At 38.8% G+C, this 13,943-nt stretch overlaps 1 protein-coding gene across 1 annotated transcript; it reads left to right on the forward strand.

The window, feature by feature from the left end:
• Nucleotides 1-799: 799 nt before the first annotated feature.
• Nucleotides 800-1,339, forward strand: LOC118636616 (tubulin-folding cofactor B-like). Its single transcript, XM_036271744.1, has one exon. The coding sequence runs from the start codon at nucleotides 800-802 to the stop codon at nucleotides 1,337-1,339; it is 540 nt and encodes a 179-aa protein (XP_036127637.1).
• Nucleotides 1,340-13,943: the final 12,604 nt, after the last annotated feature.

Below are 13,943 nucleotides of genomic sequence, written 5' to 3' on the forward strand. Positions count from 1 at the left end.
AAACAGTATTTGACAAAAATGCAGACTTGTTTATAATCTTGACTTAGGAAAGGACTTCTTATGCAATACACTGAACTCATCAGAGGCTGGAAAGAAGATTCTGTGCACTTGACATGTTGAGTCCAAAAACAAGTGGAAGCACAAAGGACCAAGAAGAGCCTGGCCAGTGTGGCTCAGAGGTTGAGCATTGACCCCTGAACCAAGAGGTCTTCAGTTCAATTCCTGGTCAGGACACATGCCCAGGTTGTGGGCCCGATCCCCAGTAGAGGGCATGCAGGAGGCAGCCAATCAATGTTCTCTCTCATTGAGGGTTCTATCTTTCTCTCCCTCTCCCTTCCTCTCTCTCTAAAAATCAATAAAAAATTTTAAAAATAAACAAAAAACAACAACAAAGGACCAAGAAGAGTCAAGGCAGTATAGAAGAATAACTTAGAGAATGTACCCTACCAGATATCAAACACTTCTTTTTAAGAGTACATTTTGGTGTCACCTAGTAAGTTGAATATATGCATACCTTACAAGTCAGCATTTCCTCTTTGAGGTAAACCTTAAAATCTCTGATATATGTACATCAAGAGACATTTAGAAAAATGTATACAGCTTTACTCACATAATAAATACATGAGACAGGCCAGCAGGCAGGGCTCAGAGAGATGGAGGTGGCAGGTTATCCACTCCCACAGTGACCGTTTACATCACCAGCTTTCTCAACAGCTTTCCGTTGGAGAAGCCGTGGAGGCTTGCAACAGCTGAATTCACGTGTAAACTAGGGCTAGTCCTGGGCAGCCCTGTGTCGTGCATGCAACCGGTGCTGTATGCAGCTGACGAGCATTTGTCCAGCAAGCTGGATCAGGAGGATGCACGCCTGGGCTTGTACCCTGCAGATGACGGCTGCCACATCTATGTCATTGATCACAGCGGTGGCCGCCTTGGAGAGTATGAGGACGCATCCAAGATGGAGAAATACAGGGTCTTACAAAAAGCTTGTGACCAGAGGCCAGATTCACTCTGCTCCTTCCTGAAGCGCAGCAAGCTAGGCCGATGCAATGGAAAGGAGTGGGTACGGCCAGAGGGTGAGACCACCCAGTGCCTCAAGGAGGAGAAGGCCCAGGCCAGTGCCATACCTACGGGCAGCCATTGTGACATGCAGTCATCTGGGCAGCCCCCTCACTGGGGCTTCGTCATGTATGTAGGACTCAGAGATTTCAAGTCTGGCTACTGCACTGGCATCTGCTGTGAGGGACCACTAGGGAAAAACGATGGCACTGTGAATGAGAAATGCTACATCCAATGTCCTGCCTTCCTCAATCTATCAGTTGGACAGTGGGGATTTCCCTGAGGACCACTACGGTTTGGATGAGATGGGCTGGATGAGATGTGATGCCCAAGGGTGGGCATCCTCCTGCTCCAGCAAACTAGCCCACTCACGGCCCCTCCCTGTGTGTGCCAATGGTTGTCTTCCCCTGAACCCGTTTTTATTTTATTCATTTTGTTCTTGCCATTGACTTTTGAAATGTGTGCATTAAATTTTTCTGACCTGGGACAAAAAAATACATGAGACAAACTTAATATCCAGTAACAGTGAAATATGTAACTTGTGGTATATTCAAAAACTGAAAACAATAGTGAACATAAATTACATGTATTAATATGGATGTGATGCAAATAGATAGTATTGGACCAAAAAGAGCAAGCCACGTTGGAATATATAGGTATGACAGTTAATTTTATGTGTCAACTTGGCTCTGCCACAGGGTGCCAGATATTTTGTCAAATATTATTCAGGTGTTGCTGTGAGGGTGTTTTTGGATGAGACTAACATTTATTTTTTATTTAAAAAAATTGTTTTGCCTTTATTGATTTCAGAGAGAGCAGAAGTTAGAGGGAGAGAGAGATAAAAACATCGATGAGAGAGAACATCGATTAGGCCACACAGGAATCGAACTGGCGACCTCTTGGTGCGTGGGTCTATGCTCAACCACTGAGCCACACGAGCCAGACAAGATTAACATTTAAAATGGTGGACTTTCAGTAAAGCAGATTTTCCTCTACAGTGTGAATAGGCCTCTTCCAACCCATTTAAGCCCTCAACAGAACTTTACAGCCAGCCTACCTCGAGCAAGAGACAATTCTCCAACAGACTCCCTTGGGACTTCATCTGCAACTTCAGCTTTTCCTTTATAGTCTGATATCTATTGTCTGGTTTAAGAAAGTTTCCCCCATCTCAAGATGATAAAACATGACTATAGCTGGACAGACTAAAGAACAATAACAAGAAGAAAAATATCTATGTACTTGACACCCAAGTTGAGATACGAAGGATTTCTCTTACCTTTGAAGGCCCCTATGGGCCTATGTTTGATTTTCTCCCCCTGTCTTCTCTGCAGACATCCTTCAGATTTGAACGGAAACATCAGCTATCAGCTCTCCTAGGTCTCCAGCTTGCCATCCAACCCTGCAGATATTGAACTTTATATCATCCATAACCATGTGTGCCAATTCCTAATTTTATTGTATTTATTTTATTTAATTTTTTTATCCTCTCCTGAGGACAATTTTCCATTTTTGTTCAGATAGAGTGGGAGGGAGAGAGAGGAAGAAAGAGAGAGAAACATAGACATGAAAGGGACACATCGAGTGGCTGCTTCCCACATGACCTCAACCAGGACCAGGGATGAATCGCAACTGAGGTACATGCCCTTGACCAGAATTGAACACGAGACTCATTGGTCCACGGGCTGACATTCCAACCACTGAGCCAAACAGGCCAGGGCTCCTTATTTTAAAAATATATGCATACATACATATACACAAACATCCTATTGGTCCGTTTCTCTGGGGAACACGGACCAATACAATTAAGTATGATCCCATTTATACAAAGCCCCCAAACAGGGAAAAAGAAATAGTATGTGCCCTGGCTGGTTTGGTCCAGCGGTTGGAACAACGGCCTACAGACCAGAGAGTCCCGGGTTCAGTTCCCGCTAGGGGAACATACCAAAAAAAAAAAAAGGTACTAAAAAAAAATGAAGAAATAATATGCTATTTGGGGAAACATATACAAGTGATAAAACTAAAGAAAAGTGATATTCAGGACAATGGTTAGCTCATCAGAGAAGACAGGGGGACAAAATCAAACATAGGCCCACAGCCAGCCTTCAAAGGTAACAGAAATCTTCTATATCTCAACTTGGGAGTCAAGTACATAGATGTTTTTCTTCTTGTTATTGTTATTTAGTCTGTACAGCTATATTCATGATTTTATCATCTTGAGATGGGGGAAACTTCCTTAAGCCAACAACATATGTTAGATATAAAGGAAAAAAAAAAGAAGGGATTTGACTACCTAAAAGTGATAGATATTTTATGATATGATAATAGATACAGTAAGTAGGGTTAAAGGTGACTTCCTTACATTTTATTCTTACAAAAACAGTGTTCTCACTTAACAGCAGTGAATATTACAGCCAAAATCACTGCAAAATTCTGATTCCATCTAAGAAGGGGTTCTTAGGGAAACTCAAAGACAACAGGGGACAAAAACAAGGACACTAGAGGAATCTGAAGTCTTTGGCACCTACAGCAAACATGAGACATGACCCAATTTCTAGCTAGATTAACATAAAACCTCACACTAAAGGCCTGTTTATCTCAGTTCCTATTACATGATACGTCATGTCCAGCTTTCAACAGGAAAGTTACAAGGCATGCTAAAAACGCAGTCTCGAGACAAAGCAATGAGAAGAACAAGACTCAGAGACAGATTCTGGAATTATTAGACAGGGGATTTAAAATAACTATGATTAATATATTAACAGCTGCAATGGAAATATATAGTTAGACAACATTCAGGAACTGGCTGACATGTAAACACAGAGATGGAGACTCTAAGAATCAAGCCCAGCCGGTGTGGCTCAGTGGTTGAGCATCAATCGAAGAGGTCACCGGTTCGATTCCCCATCAGGGCATATGCCCAGGTTGTGAGCCCAATCCCCAGTGTGGGACACGCAGGAGGCAGCCAATCCATGTTCTCTCTCATCGATGTTTCTATCTCTCTCTCCCTCTCCCTTCCTCTCTCTCTAAAATCAATAATGAAAAAAAAAAAGAAATGTTTGTACTTGTGCCAAACAGGCATTCACAAGGATATTCACTACAGTCTTGTTTTTAGGAAAACATAAACAAGCAGAAAACAGCAACAATAAAACCTAATTGTCAAAACAAAGAAAACCATAAAAAAAGTAATTGTCTTTCTTTAAAAATTTTTGTTTTCAATTATACTTTACATTCAGTATTATTTTGTATGAGTTTCAGGTGCACAGCATCGTGGTTAGACAATCATATACTTTAAAAAGTGTTCCCCTGATATTTCTAGTGCCCATCCGGCACCATACATAGTTCTTACACTAATATTTACTATATTTCTTATGCTGTACTCTACATTTCAATTACTATTCTATAACTACCCATCTATACTTCTCAATTCCTTCACCTCTTTCACTCAGCCCTCCAACACCCCTCCCCTCTGACTACCATCAATCTGTTCTTTGTATCTATGGGTCTGTTTCTGTTTTTGTTTGTTCAATAAAGAAATGAGTTAACAAATTGTGGCATATTGATAGTGTGAGCTAATAGGCATTAGTTTTTAAAAAGTGAGGTAGATCTAGTTGTATTCACATGAAAAAATTGTTAAACTGAAAAGGACTGCAAATGAAAAACTAAATTTTACAAAACCATGTACAAATTGTTTGCATTTATAGGGGACACACACATATATACATATATATGTATGTGTATGAATATTTTATATGTGTATGTATGTGTGTGTGTATATGTGACTTAGTGGGGAGGGAGAAAGGGAGGGGAAGAGGGGAGAGGGAGAGGAGAGAGGAAAAGTAGGTAGATGTATATATCTGATTTGCACATATATGTTTATATTGTTACATAAGGAATCATTTGGAAGGATACACAATAAACGTAACAATGGCTGCTCTGGATGGTTTGGCTCAGCGATTAGAGCATCGACTCGCAGATCAATGAGTCGTGGGTTCAATTCTGGTCAAGGGCACGTACCTTGGTTGTGGTTCGTCCCAGCCATGGTTGGGTCGTGCAGGAGGCAACCAGTCAATGTGTCCCTTTCACGTCAATGTTTTTCTCTCTCTCACTTTCTCTTCCTCTCTCTCTCCCTCCTACTGTCTGAAGATAAATAGAAAAATATCCTCAGGTGAGGATTAATTTAAAAAATAATAATAATGGCTACCTTTCTTAGAAGAAAGGCATTTGAGGAAGGGGATCAGTAGGGTTGGGCAAGAAACAGGGAAAGACTTTCACATATTTCCCTATAAATGTCTGAATATATTACAGTGAGGATAAGTTAATATAGCACTTTTCTAAATTTTTAAATTCAAATAGTAAAAAAGGATATGGCTAAAAAATACTGGAATGAAATCGAAGTGCAACAAATGTCATGGGGTTTTAATAGTGTGAAATGGCTGTCAATGAAAGTGTCCTACATGTGATTTAAAATTAAATTTGAGCGATAAATCATGCCTTCTCCTCTAAGCAATGAAAGCAACAAGATTACATTTTTAAAAGTGGACTCTACTTTTGTGCAGTTATTCTCTAATTTGACAGTCATCTTCTTTTCAGCCAATACCATCATTAATGACCAGACCAATACTCTTGTCAATGAAACCAATTAATCTTAGCTCACACAACATCACTGCCCATAAAAGATTCTTCCTGTATTTGGAACTAAGATGCATTACTTTCTTTGTTTCTAACCAACCAATCCTTCAGCATGAAATCATCCTCTTCTTATTAATTTCTTGTCTCAGCATCCCAAGTTCAGTTTAATAACTGACAGATGAAGTCACATAAGATTAATGTTATACTCCAAACTTCCACGTGAACCATAAATTCATAGCAAACTTTACCTAAGCATATCTCAGAAAGGAAATAAGTTCTTTCTTCTTCTCATTTTTTCTGTTTCTTTCCTCTGCCAGGGCCTGGGTGAGTTGGGGCTAGAGACACAAAGATGAGTAAGATGTAGTCCCTAAATATTCTGGCTGATTGAGGTGTACAAGGCTTTTAAAAATGTATTTTCCTTATTAAACTGTAAAATATGATCATTGTCTAAACTTTGTAAAGAGAGAAAAACTATAAATCAAAAATAAAATTACTCTAAATTGTAGTATCCAGATATAAACTCTTGTAACATTTTGATGCATTCTGTCTGATTTTCTTTATACAATTAGAATATTATCCATGTGATTCTTCATACAGCCTTTTTTGTTTACTATTATACTATAAGCAATTCTCACGTTATTACAATGCTTGACAATCATAACTTTTAATAACTGCGTGGTAGTCTACTATACATCCGACAAGCAGCCAGCAATAGAGGAAGGCTTTTTGAAAATGCTATTATTTCTGCTGAGTCCTATGGGATAGGTAGTGGTATATTCAAGGAAAGGGAAAAGCATCTGAAGAGTATTCAATAACTACTGGAGGTGAGAGAAACATAGCACTTTGTCAGAAAACCAAAGTAATTTCGAATTACTAGAGGACAGAGTTCAGTGGGAGTGACAGGAAATGATGTCAGAGGGATGGACAGGGACCAGACCATGAAGGGATAAGGTAATCTGTACTCTGCAACCATGTCTTAAGCACTAGGCTCATTTTGTATATGTTGTGAAGAACTTTATATTCTTTGCTAAAGGTCTAAAATTTACCATTGAGGGAAAGGGAAGTGAGGATGGAGTGGCCAAAGAGAGATGTTAAGCTGGAAAATTACATGATTAACTTGGCAATTTAGAAAAACTGCTCCAAGAATTATGTTTATAAAGACATTTAAAAATATGATATAGTCACCTGGATGGTGTGGCTCAGTGGTTGAGTGTCATCTCATGGACTGAAAGGTCCAGGTTTGATTCCCCGTCAGGGCACGTGCCTGGGTTGTGGGCTCCATCCCCAGTGTGGGGCAAGCAGGAGGCAGCCGACTGATGTTTCTCTCTCACATCAGTGTTTCTCTCTTTTTCTCCCTTCCTCTTTCTCTAAAAAATCAATAAAAAAACATTTAAAAATATAATATAATGTTAAGAAAAATAAGATAGTACTGGAATGACTTGGAGGTTTTCATTCCCAAGACTTGGATGGGGTGCTGGGAGAACTACTTATTTGTAGAAAAATAAAAATTCAATGCAAGAGAGACTGTAGTGTGGAGAGCATTAGGACAAAGGCTCAGTTGTGAGCAGCTGGGTACTGAAGAAAAGAGAAGGAAGAGCAGTGGAGGGCACTGAGAAGGAAGAACTCTAAAGATGAATTTCAGAGTTTATGCTGTGGATTGGACTCTAACACTCTTGTGGCAGGCCTTGAAGGAAACCTACAAATAACTATGTTCAGAGTTGGGCTAAAATTTATTTGAATATAACCATGTATTAGTACTTCATGACAAGAACAAGCCAGATGACTTTTTGCTGATTAAAACAATATGCAAACAATAGGATTAAAAACTATGATTTTAATTTAGTGATTAGAGTGATTAAGAATTTTTACAAAAAAAAAAAAAAACACACACCAAAAGATAGGTTATCTCTGACTGATGAAAGTATTTTAATCTACCCCATTCTATATTTATTTATTTTCCAGTTGTTTACAATAAACAAATATTTTTCAAATACTCACAAGTACATATTCTCTTTAAAAGCAGTTCATTACCTAAAAAGGAACTCCCATAAGACTGTCAGCTGATTTTTCAAAAGAAACTCTGCAGGATAAAAAGTAGTGGCAATAGATATTCAAGGTAATGAAAAGCAATGACCTACAACCAAGATTACTCTATCCTACAAAGCTATCATTTAGAATCGATGGACATATAAAAAGTTTCCCACACAAGAAAAAGCTAAAGGAGTTCATCACCACCAAACTAGTATTATATAAAATGCTGAAGTGTCTTCTTGAAAAAGAAGAACAAAAATATGAACAATAAAATGGCAATTAATACATATCTATCAACAATTCAATCTACAGACAAAATGTGCAAGCAGAACAGAAACCGACTCATAGATACAGAGAACTTTTTGTTGCTTGCCACATGGGTGGGAGCTGGAGGGATGGGTGAAAAAGATGAAGGAATTAAGAAGCACAAATTGGTTGTTAGACTGATGAACCTCAAAGGGAACGGGGGAGGCAGGGCGGGATGAGATAAACCAAAGACCTTCTGTGCATATATGCATAACGAATAAACACAGACAATAGTGTGGGGAAGGCAGTAGAGGGGGTGGGATTGGGGAGAAGGGGGTCAATGGGGAAAAAAAGGAGGAATATCTGTAATACATTCACCAATAAAGTTAAAAAGAAGGATCTAGACTTGGAAGTCATTAGTAGTTAAGTTATAGGTTAAGATAGGTATATGGATGAGCTAGCCCATAAGAATATATTTATTTATATTTTTAAGATTTTTTATTAATTAATTTATTTTTTTTCCAAATGTTTTTATTGACATTTTATTTATTTATTTATTTATTTATTTATTTATTTATTTATTTATTTTATTGATTAATTTTTGTTACAAATGATTCTCCTTTTTTCCCCCACTGATTCCCCCCTCCCCCTCCCCTCCCTGCCCCTTCCCCAGGTTGTTGTCCATGTCCATTGTTCATGCATACATGCATATAAGTTCTGTGGTTCATCCCTCTCTCACTTCTCCACTCCTTAGGGGATTGTCCTCAAACTGTTATGTTCATTATATTCCACAAATCAGTGAGATCATATGAAATTTGTCTTTCTTTGTTTGGCTTGTTTCACTTAGGATGATACTTTCCAGGTCCCTCCATGTAGTCTCAAAGGATAAGAGATCTTTCTTTCTTACCGCTGCGTAGTACTCCATTGTGTATATGTACCACAGCTTTTTAATCCATTCGTCTACTGATGGGCACTTGGGCTGTTTCCAGATCTTAGTGATTGTAAATAGTGCTGCTACAAAGATGGGGGTACATATATTCTTTCTGATTGGTGTTTTATGCTTCGTAGGGTATATTCCTAGAAGTGGGATCACTGGGTCAAATGGGAGATCAATTTTTAATTTTTTAAGGTGACACCATATTGTTTTCCATAGTGGCTGCACCAGTCTGCATTCCCACCAACAGTGCACTAGAGTCCCCTTTTCTCCACACCCTCGCCAACACTTGTTGTTTGATGATTTGTTGATGGCGGCCATTCTGACAGGTGTGAGGTGATACCTCATTGTTGTTTTGATTTGCATCTCTCTGATGATTAGTGACGATGAACATTTCTTCATATGTCTTTTAGCCATTTGTATGTCCTGTTTGGAGAGGTGTCTATTTAGTTCCTCTGCCCATTTTTTAATTGGATTCTTTGTCTTCCTCTTGTGGAGTTGTATGACCACTCTATATGTATTGGAAATTAACCCCTTATCTGATATATCATTGGCAATTATGCTCTCCCATACAGTGGGTAGCCTTTCCGTTTTGATGATTGTATCTTTCGCTGTGCAGAAGCTTTTGAGTTTGATGTAGTCCCATGTGTTCATTTTCTCCTTTGTTTCTATTGCCTTAGGTGATGTGTCAGTAAAAATTCTGCTGCGTATGATGTCTGAGATTTTGTTGCCCACAGTCTCCTCTAGGATTTTAATGGATTCATGAGTTACATTTAAGTCTTTTATCCATTTTGAGTTTATTTTGGTGTAGGGTGTAAGTTGATGGTCTAGTTTCATTTTTCGGCAAGTAGCTGTCCAATTTTCCCAGCACCATTTATTAAAGAGGCTGACCTTACTCCACTGTATGCTATTGCCTCCTTTGTCAAATATTAATTGAGCATATTGCCTAGGGTCCATTTCTGGGTTCTCTATTCTGTTCCACTGGTCTATATACCTGTTCTTGTGCCAGTACCAGGCTGTTTTGATTATGGTGGCTTTGTAGTATAACCTAAAATCTGGTATTGTGATCCCTCCAACTTTGTTCTTCCTTTTCAAGATTGCTGTGGCTATTCGAGGCCTTTTTTGGTTCCATATGAACTTTTGAAGTAATTGTTCTAATTCTTTGAAGTATGCCGTTGGTATTTTGATGGGGATTGCGTTGAATCTATAGATTGCTTTGGGTAATATGGACATTTTAATGATGTTAATTCTCCCAATCCATGAACAGGGTATGTTCTTCCACTTTTTTACATCTTGCTCTATTTCTTTTTTCAAAGCTGTAGTTTTCTGCGAATAGGTCCTTTATCTCTTTGGTTAAGTTTATTCCTAGGTATCTTAATTTTTTTGCCTCAATGGTAAATGGGATTGTTTGCTTAGTTTCTCTTTCTGTGAGTTCATCATTGGTGTATAAGAATGCCATCGATTTCTTGACGTTAATTTTGTATCCTGCTACTTTGCCAAATTCATTTATTAAGTCTAGTAAGCTTTTGGTGGAGTCTTTGGGGTTTTCTATGTATAATATCATGTCATCTGCAAATAATGACAATTTCACTTCCTCCTTTCCAATTTGGATCCCTTTTATTTTTTCTTCCTGTCTGATTGCTGTGGCTAAGACTTCCAGTACTATGTTAAATAGGAGTGGCGAAAGTGGGCATCCTTGCCTTGTTCCTGTTCTTAAGGGAAATGCTTTTAGTTTTTGCCCATTGAGTATGATGTTGGCTGTAGGTCTTTCATATATGCCCTTTATTATGTCTAGGTATGATCCCTCAATTCCCACACTGCTGAGCGTTTTTATCAGAAATGGATGCTGGATTTTGTCAAAGGCTTTTTCAGCATCTATTGATATGATCATGTGGTTTTATTCTTCAATTTATTTATGTGGTGTATCACATTTATGGATTTGCGAATATTGTACCAGCCTTGCATCCCTGGGATGAATCCCACCTGGTCATGGTGGATAATTTTTCTGGTGTATTGCTGGATTCGATTTGCTAGTATTTTGTTCAGGATTTTGGCATCTATGTTCATCAGGGATATTGGCCTGTAGTTTTCTTTCTTTGTTGTGTCTTTTTCTGGTTTTGGAATTAGAGTTATGCTGGCTTCATAAAACGAGTTTGGAAGTCTTCCTTCTTCTTGAATTTTTTGAAATAGTTTGAGGAGAATGGGTATTAGTTCTTCTTTGAATATTCGGTAAAACTCCCCTGTGAAGCCATCCGGGCCTGGGCTTTTGTTTGCTGGCAGAGTCTTGATTACATCTTCAATTTCTTCTGTTGTTATTGGTCTGTTCAAGTTTTCAATCTCTATCTGATCCAGTTTTGGGAGACTATGTGTTTCTAGAAATTTGTCTATTTCGCTTAGATTTTCGAATTTGTTGCCGCATAATTTTTCATAGTAGTTGTTAACGATCTTTTGTATTTCTGTAGGGTCAGTTGTTATCTCTCCTGTTTCATTTCTGATTTTATGTATTTGGGTTCTCTCTCTTTGTTTCTTGGTGAGTCTAGCTAAATGTCCATCAATCTTGTTTATCTTTTCGAAAAACCAGCTCTTTGTTTTATTGATCCTCTGGATTGTTTTTTTTTTTTTTGTCTCTATGTCGTTTATTTCTGCTCTGATCCTTACTATTTCCTTTCTTCTACTTGCTCTGGGGTTTTCTTTTTGTTTACTCTCTAGTTCTTTAAGTTGTGAGGTTAGGTAGTCTATTAGAGATTTTTCTTCTTTTTTGAGGTAGGCCTGTAGTGCTATGAACTTCCCTCTCAGAACTGCTTTTGCTGCATCCCATAGATTTTGTATTGTTGTGTCCTCATTTTCATTGGTTTCCAGGAAGTTTTTGATTTCTTCCTTGATTTCCTCGGTGACCCATTCATTGTTTAATAACATTCTATTTGGCTTCCATGTGTTAAAATGTCTTTGTATGTTCTTCTTGCAATTGATTTCTAGTTTCATACCATTGTGGTCTGAGAAGATGCTTGTTATAATTTCAATCTTCTTGAACTTGTAGAGACTTAGTTTGTGCCCTAACATGTGGTCTATCTTTGAGAATGTTCCATGTGCACTTGAGAAGAATGTGAATTCTGTAGTTTTGGGGTGTAGTTCTCTGTAGATATCTATTAAATCCATTTGGTCTAGTGCTTCATTTAGAGTCTCTGTTTCCTTGCTAATTTTTTGTCTAGAGGATCTATCCAGTGATGTGAGCGGGGTGTTGAAGTCTCCTGTTATGATTGTATTGCTATTGATTTCTCCTTTGAAGTCCTCCAATAGTTTTTTAATATATTTTGGTGCTCCTATATTGGGTGCATATATGTTTATCAAGGTTATATCTTCCTGTTGGATAGATCCTTTCAATATTATGTAGTGGGCTTCTTTGTCTCTAGTTATGGCCTTCAATCTGAAGTCTATTTTATCAGATATCAGTATTGCTACCCCAGCTTTTTTTTCCTTTCCGTTTGCTTGGAAGATTTTTTTCCATCCCTTCACTTTCAATCTATGTGAGTCTTTTGTTGTGAGGTGGGTCTCTTGTAAACAGCATATAGATGAGTCTTGCTTTCTTATCCAATCAGCTACTCTATGTCTTTTTATGGGAGCATTCAGTCCATTTACATTTAAGGTGGTTATTGATATGTACTTATTTATTACCATTTTTGTTTAGTGTGGTTCTATTTTTCTTCCCATTTCTCCTGGTAATTACAGCAGTCCTTTTAACATTTCTTGCAGTGCTGGTTTGGTGCTAATGTACTCCCTTAGCCTTATTTTGTCTGGGAAGCTCTTTATTTGATCCTCTATTTTGAATGATAGCCTTGCTGGGTAGAGTAGTCTTGGATTCAGATCCTTGTTTTTCATGACCTTGATTACTTCATGCCATTCCCTTCGATCCTGTAATGTTTCTTGTGAAAAGTCAGCTGAGAGCCTTATGGGGGTTCCTTTGTAGGTAACCTGTTGCTTATCTCTTGCTGCTTTTAGGATTCTCTCTTTGTCTTTAATTTTTGGCAGTTTGATTACTATGTGTCTTGGTGTGGGCCTGTTTGGGTTCTTCTTACTTGGGGCTCTCTGAGCTTCTTGAACTTGAATGCCTTCTTTCTTCACCAAATTAGGGAAGTTTTCTGTCACTATTTCTTTGAAAATATTCTCTAGCCCTCGCTTACTTTCTTCTTCTTCAGGGACTCCTATGATACGAATATTATTACGTTTCCAGTTGTCCCACAATTCTCTTAAGCTCTCTTCTTGTTTTTCAATCTTTTTTTCCTTTTGGTTTTCTGATTGGTTGATTTCTTCTAGCCTGTCTTCTAATTCACTGATCCGGTCCTCAGCTTCCCCTACTCTGCTTTTTAGACCTTCCAGTGTGTTTTTCATTTCTGATATGTCATTCTTCATTTCTTCCTGTTGGTTTTTCATTTCCAGATGGTTTATTTTCAACATTTCTATGTCTTTACTCATGTTGCTCATGTCCTTACACATGCTGTTGAGCTTCTGCAACATCATGGCTCTAAATTCTAGTTCTGTTAACTTGCTTAACTGCACCTCATTTATTTCATCTTCTGTAGAGGTCTCTTGATCTTTCATTTGGCTTTTGTTTCTGTTTCTCACCATTTTCGTTATCACAGTGGGCTTTGGAGTCTGCCAAGTTTTCCCAGTGGGTGTTGGTATTTTGCTGTTTGTGGCTCCCTCTCCTGGGTTTGGATGCACCAGGGAGGACCCACTTTAATCCCGCCAAGTCCCCTGCTCTCCGGGAGTCTGTGTGGCTCCAGCCAAGAGTTTAGCAGGCTATAGCGTTACGAGGGCCCATGCAGGGTGGCAAGGGAGGCGGTGGGAATAATTTTCCGCTGAGTTCCCCGGTCCCGCCGAGTTCCCTGGTCCCGCCCAGTTCCCTGGGGGCCGTGAGTCTGTGCGGCTTCAGCGGCTACAGAGTTCCCAGGGCCGCGCACGGTGGGAAGAAAGACGGTAGAGTTAACTTCCCGTCTAGTTCCCTTGCCCCTGCCCAGGCCGCTGCGGACCCTGGGCTCTCGTTCCCCTC

This window comes from Molossus molossus, unplaced genomic scaffold, assembly GCF_014108415.1.
Source record: "Molossus molossus isolate mMolMol1 unplaced genomic scaffold, mMolMol1.p scaffold_m16_p_2, whole genome shotgun sequence".
NCBI lineage: Eukaryota > Metazoa > Chordata > Mammalia > Chiroptera > Molossidae > Molossus > Molossus molossus.